At 35.3% G+C, this 14,019-nt stretch overlaps 1 protein-coding gene across 1 annotated transcript in view; it reads right to left on the reverse strand.

Annotated features, from left to right (window-relative positions):
- Abcb7 (ATP binding cassette subfamily B member 7) overlaps window positions 1–3,500 on the reverse strand; it is a 171,914-nt gene extending 168,414 nt beyond the window's left edge. The window contains exon 1 of the mRNA XM_003470979.5: window positions 3,303–3,500. Coding sequence (XP_003471027.1) covers window positions 3,303–3,470 — 168 coding nt within the window. The 5' untranslated portion in view covers window positions 3,471–3,500. The remainder of the gene's footprint in view (window positions 1–3,302) is intronic.
- Window positions 3,501–14,019: the final 10,519 nt, after the last annotated feature.

Raw genomic sequence — 14,019 nt, forward strand, 5'->3', positions numbered from 1 at the left:
ATATAACACCAAAAGAATTAGCAAGGAAAGAAAAACAGATAAATTTTACTTGGTCAAAACAAAACAAAAAGCTTTGTTACAAGGAATCTAGCCTAGGGCCTTTGACATAATAAGCATCTACTTTACCACTACACACACCAGCTAAAATGAAAAACGTACATGCTTCATAGGACACTATCAAAAAATTAAAAAGAAAACCCACACAATGAGAGCATTTGCAAATTATCTGATAAGAGACATGTGTCCAACACATATAAAGAACCTTTACAAATCACTAAAATAATGAAATTTTTAAAACCCTGAGCTGAGATGATCAGCTCAGTAATAGAGTTTATGCTTTGCAAACACCAAAAAGCAAAAACCCAATAATACAATTTAAAAACAAGCAAAGGATACAAATAGACATTTCTCCAAAGAAGATATAGGAATGGTTAACAAGCACATGGTAGGATACTCATTATGTTAGGTTATAAAGGAAACACAAATCAAAACGAAGACAGTACCAATTCACACCCACTGTGATGGCAAGAATCGAAATCAGGTCAAGTGTCAGGGAGAAATGGGAAACCTCATACACTTCTGGTAATAATGTCAACCAGCCTTATATTATTTGAAGACCAGTCTGGCAATTTCTTAAACAAGTAAACAAAGTTACCAAATGATATGGCAATTCTACTCTTATGGAAGTATAAAGTATGTATACCTAAAGGAAATAAAAACAAGCTGGTGTAGTGGCACACACTTATAATCCCAGCACTGGGAAGGCTGAGGCAAGGAGGATCACAACAAAGTCAAGGCCAGTCTGGGCTACACAGGGAATTCAAGGCCAGCGCAGACTACACAGCGAGATCCTGTTTCAAAAAAAAAAAGTGAAAAGAGAACAGAAAAAAAACCTATGTCTACACAAAAACACATATATATTGCCAGATATGTAGCTCAGCAGCACAGCACCTGCCTGGCAAGCACAAGGCCCTGAATTCAATACCTGGTACCAAAAAATATCACATATAGTAATATTCCTAACAGCATTATTAATAAGAACCAAAAGGTGAAAATAATCCAAATGATCATCAACTGATAAACGCATAAAGAAAAATTTTTCTATTGTTCTCATATGCAGCCCATTATTTGTCCTTAATAAGGTATAAAGTACTTACACATGCGATAATATAAACAAACCTTGAATACATAGTGCTAAGTTAAAAACAGTCACAAAAGACAACATGCATTCATATGAAATATCCAGAATGAATATATATAGAATGAATATAGATTGGTTGTTGCTTAGTGATGGGGGAGAGAGAAAGATATAAAAAATGTGACAGCCAAAAGGTATTGGGTTCCTTTCTGAAATGATAAAAAGGTAAAACTGATTGTGGCACATCACTGAACATACTAAAATATATTGGATTGCATGACCTTAAATGGGTGACGTGGTACATATTTTAAAATGTTCAATAATGACGTTTAAGAAATTAAAAAGTGTATGAACAATATCGTGATGAATACAGTCAAGGACTCCTTAAACTCAGAAGCAGCTGAGGCAAAAAAATTTTTTTGTCTTTTTCCTTTTTACCAGTACCAGGGATCGAACTCACAACTGCCTGCTTCCAAGGCAGGCGCTTATGCCGCTGAGCTAAATCCCCAGCCCCCAGCTGAGGCAAAATTGATGCCTCAGTTTCTACTATTTAAATATTAATAAAATAAATCTAAAATTGTATCATTCAAAACCCATAAATCTTTTTTTAATAGTAACTAATAGAGTGGCAGGTATCCTTTTTTGGGGGGAGGGGTTCTTTGGTTTTTTTTTTGAGACAGTGTTTCCCTATGTAATTCAGGCTGCCTCTGAGATCACTGTGTAGTGCAGGTTGGCCTCAAACTCACAGCAATGCTTCAGCTACCAGAGTGCTGGAATTACATGTGTGCACCACCACTCTTGGCTGTACTTTAATTTTACAAAGCATATTCTATTTCACAGCACAGGTTTAAGGCACTATTCTAGGAGAAAAATTGACTTTATAGTTCATCCAAGAAATTATATCCTTGTGGGAGTATATATAAGTTCATACAATACTTCTTTTTAATGTGTAAGAAGCACTGTTTCTATTCTACTGGATTTCATCAAAGGAAATGTGCTGGTTTAACTCATCAACATGATTTCCTAACACTACACTAAGGTTTCTTTCAACTCTACAATGTTGTGCTGTATGTTACTGGCAAATGTTTGGGGAGATGGATATGCCAATTACCCTAATCTGATTTTACAAATTATATACATTTATTGGAATGTTAACTATACCCCATAAATATATACCATTATATGTTCAATTAAAACTTTAAATTTTAAAAACTATAAAATTCTTGAAGGTATGACTGTATGTTTCTCCTAAGAACTTACCTAGCACAGTGTTTATGTGCATAGTAATGGATATTAAATATTATCAAAAAATAAAGCTTTAAGAGGTTGTTTCTCAAAGCTGACAATATCGTACTTTAAAGTGATACTGATGAAGTGGTGGCAACTAAATTTTCATTTAATATATGGTAAATAAAAAAGATATACTGAAGTATATTAAGTACAAAGTTTTTAAAAACTGTTTTTGAGTGAGAGGTAATAATGGACACAAACATTAAGAAGTGCCATAACCACTGCTACACTCATAAGCTAAGGAAAAGCATTCTTTCAACTTCAAAATGACCTAGTATTCAGGAATACTACTGAGTATTCAGATCAAAGGATAACCGTGTTTATATATAAATTTTGGGCAGAGCATGTTTTGGACAGAAAGATAACAACTGTCAAGGCGCTCGTCTGTCCCCAAGGGGGTAGACTGCTGCCAATTCAATTTGCCTCTGGTTTATAGGTGACTTGCGGTCATCTTACAGCACCCTCCAAAATACAACTTTTAACTAAAATCTGAACTACAGACAATTTGGTATCACAATCCATTACTAATTTTGGAAAATGGCCCTGTCTTCTTTGCATTTAGAAATATAAGGAGGCTGGGAAATGTTGCCTGCCCCATCTCAACATCAGGGGGAAAAACCCTGCAAATACTATGAGATACTTAGGCGCGCCAGATGCCCTGCCCCTCCGTTTCTCTTTGCTGACCCCATAGGTTTTCTTCACCTCTTTCTCAAATTACTAATCTTAATTTCCTTCTCTTAACAGTAGCTCGGAGTTAGCCCAGACAATCTTTCTTCCTCGGGTTCTCTCTGACCCGAGGTCACGAGGGCAGCCTTTTCCCCCAATAAGGTCCCCTTGTCCTTCACCCTACTATTCCATGTGACCGGCGTCTCACCTGGTAGTTTCGTGCTGTTCCTGAGGCGCCGCGCAAATGTGACTGCCACTGCGGATGTGAGCCAAGGACAGTGACCAGAGACCGGATCAAAATTGCAGAGTGCCGGCGCTTTTCGAAAGCAGCCGCCGCAGCTGCCCAACGCCAAGAACGTATCGCGAGCAGCGCCATCTTAAGCGAGGAAAAAGAAACAAGAGAAGGGGATTGTGGGACACTGGCTGACTGAAAGTGGTTCCCGGAATCGTCTCTCCCCTCCCCCTCGTCCTTTCCCTTTGGACACCGGAAATAGCTTGTATCTGTTGATTCAGGCCCTTTGAATACCTTCTCTTTTTTTATCTCCCTGGGACTGGACTTTGTTTTTCTTACACAACCTAGAATAACGGAGCAGCAGTGTCTTTTGCTCTTTTCCTTACAATTGCCAGATGTAATTAAAGAGACAGAGGTACACAGTAAAACTGCTATAAATAGCCACCATAGATCACATGCCACCATAGCTTACATGGTAACACTCTTTAAGTATGAAACAATTACACGTGAATGTGGGTAATATTTTGCAATTTAAGAAGTGCTTCTTACATTATATAGTTGTATTTAATCCTTACAGCAACCCTGTAGAATAGGTATTATTTACAAATATTCCCATATTTATGAGGAAACATTGAGATAGGTCGTGGCTTGACAAAACACACAGAGCTAATGAGATGATGGGATGGAAACGAAATTTGGGCTTCAAAGCTTTTTCAGTGCTCTTTTTATGAAATTACACCTAAATTTGAAAGGAACATTTGTGTACTTTAGAAGGCCATATTGATCTATTTCGAAAAAAATGCTAGAATTTATTCTTTTTTCTGGCCTTGTGCTCTTGTTTTTCCGTCTAGCTCAAACGTCTTTGCTATAGCTTTGTACATGATAATTTTTTCCGGCCATTCGAGTCTCTAACTCAAATAACATCTGATTATGACAAAAGCACTTTATCTAAAGAAGCCATTACCCCAGATTCTTGTCATTTTTTATCACGTTGTATTATATTTCTCTAAACCACAGACCACTAGCATTTATATCACTCGCGATATTGTTAGAACTTCAAAATCTCAGTCCTCATACCATACCGAAAAATTCCAAATCTGACTTTTAAGAATTCCTCAGGTTATTTATATGCATATTAAAGTTTGAGAAGCACTTAAATAGCTATCGTTTTCTGGAACTTCTTTTTTTGTGTACTTTAACATTAAGAGTGCCAGGAGTGATGGTGCACACATGTAGCACTTGGGACACTGAGGCAGGAGGATCAATGCAAGTTCGAGGTCAGCCTGAACTACCTATTAAGTTCAAGACCAGCCTGAACTGAACAATCCAGTGCGACCCTGTCTCAAAAAAAAAGCAGTAACAGATTAATCATTGCACAAGTGAAAAGGCAACCAAGAGATGGAAATAGAAAAAAGAAGAGGGGTCAAGTAATTAAGATGTGCTGTGTACATGTACCACAATGAATTTCATCATCGAATACTCTAAACATGCACTAATAAAAATTTTTGAATAAAAAATATTTAATCATAATTGAAAAGTTACAAAGGAAAATGTAATGGATTCCATATGCCCACAGTCCAGGTTAGCCATATATTAACATTTTATCATATTTACTTTCAGTCTTAAAAGTAATGATATAGTTGAAGATCTCTGTTATCCATCTTTAATCTTAATCACTTTGTCATTATGGACTTATTGCTATTTTATTCTTTTATGTTATTTTAATAAAGTCTAGAAAGTAAAGATAAAAATTATTAATCAATCGTGATTGTCTAGGTATCATATATTTGATGATGACAGTACACATTCAATACTAAACATGACAAGGACTATACAAAAAGTTATAGGTCAATCTTACAAACATGAATTATACATTTTTAATAAACTAAGTCACCTCTGTGTAAAAACATTGTAGGTGGATATGGTGAACCTATCAGTCTTTATTTCCTTGCTAATTATTGATCAAATTACAAAGTAAAGCAGGGCATGGTGGTACATAGCTGAAATCCCAGTGCTCTGAGAGGCTGAGGCAAATTTCAGACCAACCTGGGCAATTCAGCACTTAGTGAGCCCAGGCAGAGGATGTAGTACAGTGAGAACGTCCTGAGTTCATTTCCCTGTACCGCCACCACCACCACTATCACCATCACCAAAAAAGAGAGCTTAAATTACATATTGATAGCTAAAACTGAAAGGTAAAATTATATCTTCCAATCCATGCACACAGGATATCCTCTCATTTCATATTTTTTATTCTCCTCAGAAATATATTGTAGTTTTCAGTGTATAACTTTTTTGCTGCCTAAGTTAAGTTTATTCCTAGGTATTTTGCTCTTTTTGGTTCTGTTATAAATAGATTTTAATTTCCATTTCAGTTTATTCATTGTTAGTGTGTAGACAAGCAACTTACTTTTGTTAATTTTGTACTCTGAAACTTTGATCAATTTATTAGTACTAACAGCTTTTTGTGGCATCTTTAGGGTTTTGTATAAATAAGACCATAAAAACTGGGCACAGTGGTGCATGCCTGTAATCCCATCACTCTGAGAGGCAGAGACAATTGCAAGTTTGAGTCTAGTCTGTACAATTTAGCAACTTAGCAAAACTCTGCTTCAGAATTGAAATTTAAAAGGACTAGGCATGTTGCTCAGCATAAAGAACTTGGGCTTAGTCCCTAGTACAAAATTTTTTTTAAAAAAGAATAAGGATTAAAATAGAAAATTCTACTTATTTAAATTATATAATTTTCAAGATTAAAAGATAGTTTTCAGGTAAACTAATAAAAATAAGAATTAAAGTTATTAAATAGTTCCACCCAGAAACATCAATACCTTACAAAATATTTAGAAATTTTAATTGTCCAAGTTTTTTAATACATTTTCTATTCAATGTTATGGTCTTTTAATACACATGTAAAATTAATTTATAATTATATATTAATTTTAACCTTATTTAAGCTTGTATATAACATGTCAGTTTTTATTAACACATGTTTGCAGAACATAATGCTTATACTGTTCAAGAGGACTTCGTAGATGTACATAACACATCTTAATTTTTTATCATCCCCTTCCCCTCTTCCCTCCTCCCTTTCTCCATCTCTTGGTCCCCTCCCCTTTCGCAAAAGATCTATTTTTCTGTTTCCTATTATCTATCTTTTATTTTTCTCTTTAATGTTTTACACCTTGAGTTTCTCATATAAAACAAACAACGCAATATTTAAGCTTAGGTGTCTGATTTATTTCACTTCACACTATGGTCTGAAGGGACAGACATTTTCCCACAGATGACTCAAATTCATCTTTCTTTATGGTGCAATACTACTCCATTGTTTATAAATACTACATTTTCTTTATCGGTTAGTCTGTTGAGGGAACATGTAGGCTGCTTGCAACATTTAGCTCTTATGAGTTGTGCTGCTCTAAACATGGATATGAATATATCACTGTGATATAGTGTCTTTAACTTTTTTGGAAGATATCTAGAAAGAGAATAGCTAGATCAAATGGAATTTCACATTTATAGGTAGTGTTTTGAGGAATAACCTTAATGATTTCCATAGTTTTTGTAGTACTAGTTTATATTCCCACAGACAATGTAGAAGGGTGTTCTTTCACACAGACACATAGGTTCACCAACATTTGTTATTTGATATCCTAATGATAGCTTTTCTTTCTGTAATAAGATGAAATCTTGGTGTTGTTTTAATTTGCCGTTCTCTAATGTATAGAGAGAGGTTGAACATTTTTCATGTGTTTATTCATCATTTGTACTTCTTCTGAGAAGTGCCTATTCATTTTAATTGCCCAATTTTGATGGGATCTTTTATTTTAGGGCATCTAATTTTTTATTTCTTTATATAGACCAGATGCTAGTCCTATGTGCAAGGTGTAACTGGCAAAAATTTTTCCCATTCTGTAAGCTGTCTCTTCATGTCGATTTTTTCCTTTGCTGCATAGATTTTTTAACTTGAAATTATCCCATTTATTGATTCTTGTCATTTCTTGTGCAACTGGTGTTCTGTTCAGAAAGTTCTTGCCTGCACTTATGTCCTTAAAAGTTTTACTTATCTTTCAGGTTCAGTGTTTCCATTTTAATTCTTGGATCTTTGAAACCTTTGATTTCAGTTTAGCATGTGATATGAGACATTTGTTTAGACTCAGTCTTCTGCATGTACAAAGTCTGTTTCCCCAGCATCATTTACTAAAGAGGCTATCTTTCCTCCAGTGTATGTTTTTGTCCCCTTTGTCAAAGATCAGGTCATTGAATGTGCTTGGGGTTGTTTGTGCATCCTCAACTCTGTTTAACTCATCCACATGTATATTTTTGTACCAGTACCATGCTGTTATCCCTGTAGCTTATAGCAATCTGATAAAAGCCATTTATAACAAACCTACTGCCAGTATATGATTAGTGGGAGAGAAGCTAAGTCTTGCCTTCTAAAATTAGGAGCAAGCCAAGGATATAGTCCCACAGCACAAGTGCCTACCTGGCAAGTGCAAGGTGCTGATTTCATTTCCCAATACTGGTAAGTAGGAACAGAGATATTCACTATCGCCACTACTACTGAACATAGTAATCAAACCAGATATATATTTAAATAGAAAAAAATTATATATGAAAGGAAAAAGTTAAATTACCATTATTTGCAGATGACATGATCCCCTAGATACCTAAAAACTTCCAACAAAAGACACCCACAATTAATAACTAAATTCAGCAATGAAAAACCAATAGTGTTCTTGTAACCCAATAATTAACTCATTGAGAAAGAGATTAAGAAAACAATACCATTCCCAGTCACATTAAGAAAAATTACATATTTAGAAATTAACCTAACCATATATTGCAATCCCAGTCAAAATACAAATAACATGATCCATAGAACTAGAGAAAACAATCCTAAAATTCATATAAAACCCCAAAAGGCCCAGCAGAGCAAAAGCATTCCTGCCTGGTCAAACGTAAAATTCAGGAGACACTACAATCCCAGATTTCAAGTTATATAAGAAACCTATAGTGATATCATGTGAATTTGTGTATTTTGTCATTGATTCTTGTTTGCTTTTTTTCTGTGCTTTGTTTTGTTTTGTTTTGTTTGCCTTTTTGAGGTACAGTTTCACTATGCAGGTCAGACTGATCTTGAACTAACTTTGTAGCCCAAGCTGGCCTCAAACTTGTAGCAATCCTCCTGCCTCAGCTTCCCAGATGGTGAGACTACAGGCATGTGTCACCATACCTGGTTGTTTCTTGCTAATGCTTTTGTTTTTGTGATGGAGTTGTTCAAACTGGCCTTGAACTTGCAATTCTCCTATGAGTGTGCACGACCACACCAGACTTGTTTTTATTTGCTTCTTTTTTCATCCATTTCTGTCTTCCTGGAACTGAGTTTCACACCCTACTGGCTTTGAAGTTATAGGTGCTACTTGCATTATTCTAGTGATTACCATTAAAGGCATCTATGCCTTTAAAATCTATTTTGCTATTTTTCTAATGGAATTTAAAGTTAGTTAATATTTCCAGCCCACTTCCAATAAAGATAGGAATCTTAAAACTCATAACTTTGCTCTTTAACTTCCCATCTTAACACAGTTTAGATTTTAGTTTCATACATCTCTTCAAATTAGTTATTATAATCATCTCATTTAGTCAATCCATATTTTCCAACATGATCTTTTTCTTTCTTTCTTTCTTTCTTTCTTTCTTTCTTTCTTTCTTTCTTTCTCTTGCTCAGCATTGCTTAATTACATCATATTTGTTACTTCTGGCTTTAATTTGTTTAATTAATGTTCTTGCTAGAACATATCCTTCAGAAGTTGTTTAGTAGAATTCTATATGTAGTAAACTAAGTATTAGGCTACCTGAAAATATTTTTATTTCATCTTCATGTTCACACAATAGTTCCACTGACTATAAAGGTATAATTTGATAAATTACTCACTAGATTTCCATGGGCATAGTATTTTTTCTTACTTAGGGGCTAAGATTCTTTGTATGCTTTGATTTTTTTTGTCATGATGTTGTCTTTAGAGAAAATTTTCTTCCCTAAAAATTTTGCATGTATACTAAGTGGTGAAAGTATCACTGTAGAAGCGCAGTAAGATAAAAACATGATAGAAATAAGAATTGTGAAGCTTGTTTTAGTAATTTGGTAAATGGATTGAATGAACATAGCTTGTTCATTTTCAATTCTATTGCTATCTTCTCCCTTTCCTCCCTCTTCCCCTTGATTCCCTTTGCTCTCACCAAAAAGCTGTCTTGTAGTTTTGTGTCATCTCCTCTTCTCCTCTCTCTCTCTCTCTCTCTCTCTCTCTCTCTCTCTCTCTCTCTTTCTCTCTCTGTCTCTCTCTGATTCTTTCTAGGTTTCTTGTATAAGAGAAATCATTTCATATTTGAACTTCTGAATGTCACTTATTTTCATAACATGATAGTCTACAGTTCCATGAAATTTCCAGTGAATGACATGATTTCATTTCTTATAGAGATAGGAAGTTAACTTATTACAAAACTGACTTGGGTACCAGGCATGACCTATTAATTATAAGATCTTGGACACATGCACAGAAGAGTTACCAAAGCCTTCACTATATTTGGACTTCACACATGAACTCAAGCAGGTTTTCAACAGGATGGCCTAGACTTGACTCCAATCTGAGACATGGGATGGCAGTATCATTGCTCAGGACCCATATGAAGAGTTCTTAAGGGTTTCCTCAGATTTGAACACCATAGAATGATACACCAACTCCATAAAACATTTGTTATGCTAAATTTCCACAACAATCCACTCTGTACTTCTCAGGAGCAGTGTGTAATTTTATTTTTGCTTTTAACTCTTTTGCTCTTTGCTCAGTCCAAGCTCACTCTGCAAGCCAGTTTCTTGCCCTGCTTCACTTTTACTTTCTCCAATAAAGTTGGCCACTACTTTTTGCTTATTTTATTCAATTCTTTGCTAGGGACAAGAATCAAGAATAGACCAGTGTCATGGCGCATACTGTAGTCTCAGCACTTGAGAGGTTGAGGCAGGAGAATTGCTGTAAGTTTGAGGACAGGCTGGACTACATAGTGAATCCAGGCTAGGGACACTCGGTTCAAAGAGAAAGCGGGGGCGAGGGTGGGGACCTAGAATCTAGAGGAAAGGTGAAAGAAAGAGATGAGCAACCCAGAACCTGGTAACATTTACTTGGCAAAACAATTTAGAAGCAGACCACCCAATAACATTATGGCTAAATGTATATAGAGTTTGATGGAAAACTTCATTATATGCATCAATTTTAAAATTTATTATCAGGGCTGGGGATTTAGCTCAGCGGCATAAGTGCCTGCCTTGTAAAGCAGGCAATTGTGAGTTCGATCCCTGGTACCAATAAAAAGGAAAACGACAAAAAAAAAAAAAAAAAAAAAAAAAAAAAAAAAGAAAAGAAAAGAAAGAAAAAGAAAAAAATTTTAAAAAATAAAATTTATTATCCAAAATACACATTGCCATTAATCATCCTTAAAATACTTCCCTGACTTCAAACATACTAACTCCATATTTCTTGCCATTTTCTGAAACAGTTGTGGAATTATCCTTTCATGAGAGTCATGAATTGTGGTCTGTGGCTGCCTTAATATCCTGAATTAACTCAAAACATTTACCATTCATAGTCTTGTGTTTTTTTGTCTCATTATGCAGTTCAGACTGGCCTTGATCTCACTTTGTAGCCCAGGTTGGCCTTGAATTTGCAACGATCCACCTCCCTTAGCCTCCTGAGTGCTGGGATTTACAAGAGTGCGCCACCGCATCCAACCATTCATTGTCATTTTAATTTTGGGTAAGAACTAGCACTTGTGTGAGGTCAGGTCCCAGTGGATGGGAACACACTATAATTTTTTAATTGTCATCTATTCTGTGGAAGGCACACAGCAACATCATCCACTGTGTTTCAGCACACCTTGAAAAGGCACTTACAAAAGCAGTCTTACAGAACTCCTTTAGAAAGTAGCTGGAAATATTGGATAAGTGTATTCGAACATGAACGAGTATTTTGAGGGAGAATTGATAGCAATGTATCTTTTAATGTAATACTTTTAAAATTTTTTTTTTTGTCTTTTTGAGACAGGGATTCACTACATAGTTCAGGCTGGACTTGAACTCACTTTGTAGCCCAGCCTGGCTTGAACTGGCAGCAGTTCTCCTGCATCAGGCTCCCAAGTGCTGGGATTATAGGAACACACCATAACGTTTGGCCACATTTTAAAAATTGAAACATTCATCATATATTTGATTATCACTTGCATATTACATTTTTTTATCCATTCATCTGTTGATGGGCATGTAGGTTGTTTGCAGAGTTTAACTATTGTGAGTTGACATGCTATGCTGTATTTAACTTTTTAAAAGTATACCTAGAAGTATACCTAGAAGCCAGACTCACCCCCACATGTTCACCTCCATTGGAAGGCTTGCCTCCTGGTGTGCAGCCAGCAAGGGCAGTGAGAAATAATCAGACTCTCCCCTGTGTTTTTTATTATTGCTATCCTGAGACCATCTACATTAATGGTTAAAACTGGCCTACATTGGTTTGTCTTTGCCAAGCTATCCTCCTGTTGTTGGCTCTCCATTTTTCCCCTTCATTCAATTGCCTGTCTTGTTTGGCGATCCTTTTTTGCTCCTGTTCCTGAGGTGAAGATGAAGACTAGAGCACCTCTGAAGTAACAGAAGTAAAGCTTTCTTTTTAAAAAGATTTCATTCAAACTACAAGGTTATTGGCTGGTGCCACTCATTCCCAAGGTGGATAGTCTGTTTTCAGTAAATTCCTTCAGCCAAACCCAGAACTATGCTAATCCAATTTAGATGGACATTTATTACTTAAACTGACACAGTCAGTTAACTATCACAAGATGGTTCCTTTTTCCCAGCATTCAAACCAGCATTTATTGTTTTTCCTATTCTAAATGACAGTGTTTCCTGCATTGGTGAGAACCTCAAGGTAGTTTAGATTTACATTTCCATGGTGGCTAAAGATGTTGAACATTTTTTCACATATGTGTTCGTTATTTTCACATCTTTTGAGAAATGCTTGTTCAGTTTATTTCCCCTTTTTTGATTGGGTTGAGTTTTGGGGATTATTTTTTAGTTCTTTATGTAATCTAGAAATTAATCTTCACCAATCGAGTGACTATCAAAGATTTTCTCCCATTCTGTGGCTTATCTGTTTACTTTGTTGATTATTCCCTTTGTCATCCATGAGGGTTTTAAATTGAATCCTGCAAAGGTGTGGTGGTCCACTACTATAATCCCAGCATTCTAGAGATTGAGGAGGAAAATCACTGTGAGTCAGAGGCCAGCCTGAACTACACAGTAAGACCTTGTCTCTAAAATAAGTGCATAAATAAATAAGCCCCCTAATTTTTGGTATTTTTTTCCTGTGCTATCATGTTATTATTCAGGAAATCTTTGGCCATGTCTATGGCTTTAAGTGTTTGTTCTCTGATGTTTTCCAGCAGCTTCAAAGTTTGTGGTTTTATATCTAGATATTTGGCCAATTTTTTTGATTTTAGTAGAGGGACAGGTAGGGTCAGCTTTCAGTCTTCTCCATATCCAGTTTTCCCAGCACCATTTTAAAAAGAGGTTGCCTTTTCTCAAACTATGTTTCTGGCCTCTGTGTCAAAAATCAGGTGATTGTCCATGGGTTTATATTTCCTCTGCTCTATTTCACTTTGCTGCATTACTGATTTTGTGCCAGGACCATGTTGCTATTATTGTGGCTTTGTACTGTAACTTAAAATCTGGTATTTGGGTACCTCCAACTTTGCTTTTTTTGTTCAGGATTGCTTTTGCTCTTCTAGATATTTGCTGATTCCATATGAATTTATCACTTTGTGAAGGATGGTATAGATATTTTAGTAGGGATTGCATTGAAATTTTAGGTCTGTTCTGCAATTTTACAGTGTTATTTCATATAATCCATGAACAAGGGAATTATTTCCATTTTTTTCATGTTTTCTTCAATATGCTATAATTTTCATTTTAAAGGTCTTTCACTTCCTTGGTTATGTGAACACCTAGATAACGACTTTACAGGGTACTGTTAATGGAGTTATTTTCTTGATTTCTTTTACAATGGGTCTAATGTTGGTCTACAGGAATATTTTTGATTTTTGTGTGTTCATTTTGTATTCTGTCACATTGTTAAATTTGGTTTTCCGATCTAAAAGTCTTCTGGTGGTGCCTTTTTGGATCTCTATGTAAAGAAATTTAATGTCTTCAAAAGATAATCTGAATTTTATTTTTCAATTCATAATCGCTTTTATTTCTTCTACCTGCCTGATTGCATTGCCCAAGAAAAGTAACCAACACAGATATTCAATGTACATCTATTTAAAATTATTACTTGTTGTGGGTCAGTTTACCAATACATAGTGATATTCTTTCTGTGGTCTGAATTGTTTGGTTATAAATCAAATTTGACAGGTATATATAGCTATTTCTTCTTGCTTAGAGTCTCCAGAATCTTGGAATATCATACTCTATCACTCACTTTCAGCCTATGTATTCCTTGAAGATTCGATGTGTCTCTTGCACAAAACATGTAGTTGAGTATTGTTTTTCATCTAATATGGTGTTCTATGTCTTTTTAATTGGAGAGTTAAGGTTAACTCTACTAAGTGTTATTTTTTTTTTATTTTAAGGAGATAAAACAAAACAAAA

Source organism: Cavia porcellus, unplaced genomic scaffold, assembly GCF_034190915.1.
Source record: "Cavia porcellus strain 051 isolate PalLab524CR breed Dunkin Hartley unplaced genomic scaffold, mCavPor4.1 scaffold_3, whole genome shotgun sequence".
In the NCBI taxonomy this organism is placed as follows: Eukaryota; Metazoa; Chordata; class Mammalia; order Rodentia; family Caviidae; genus Cavia; species Cavia porcellus.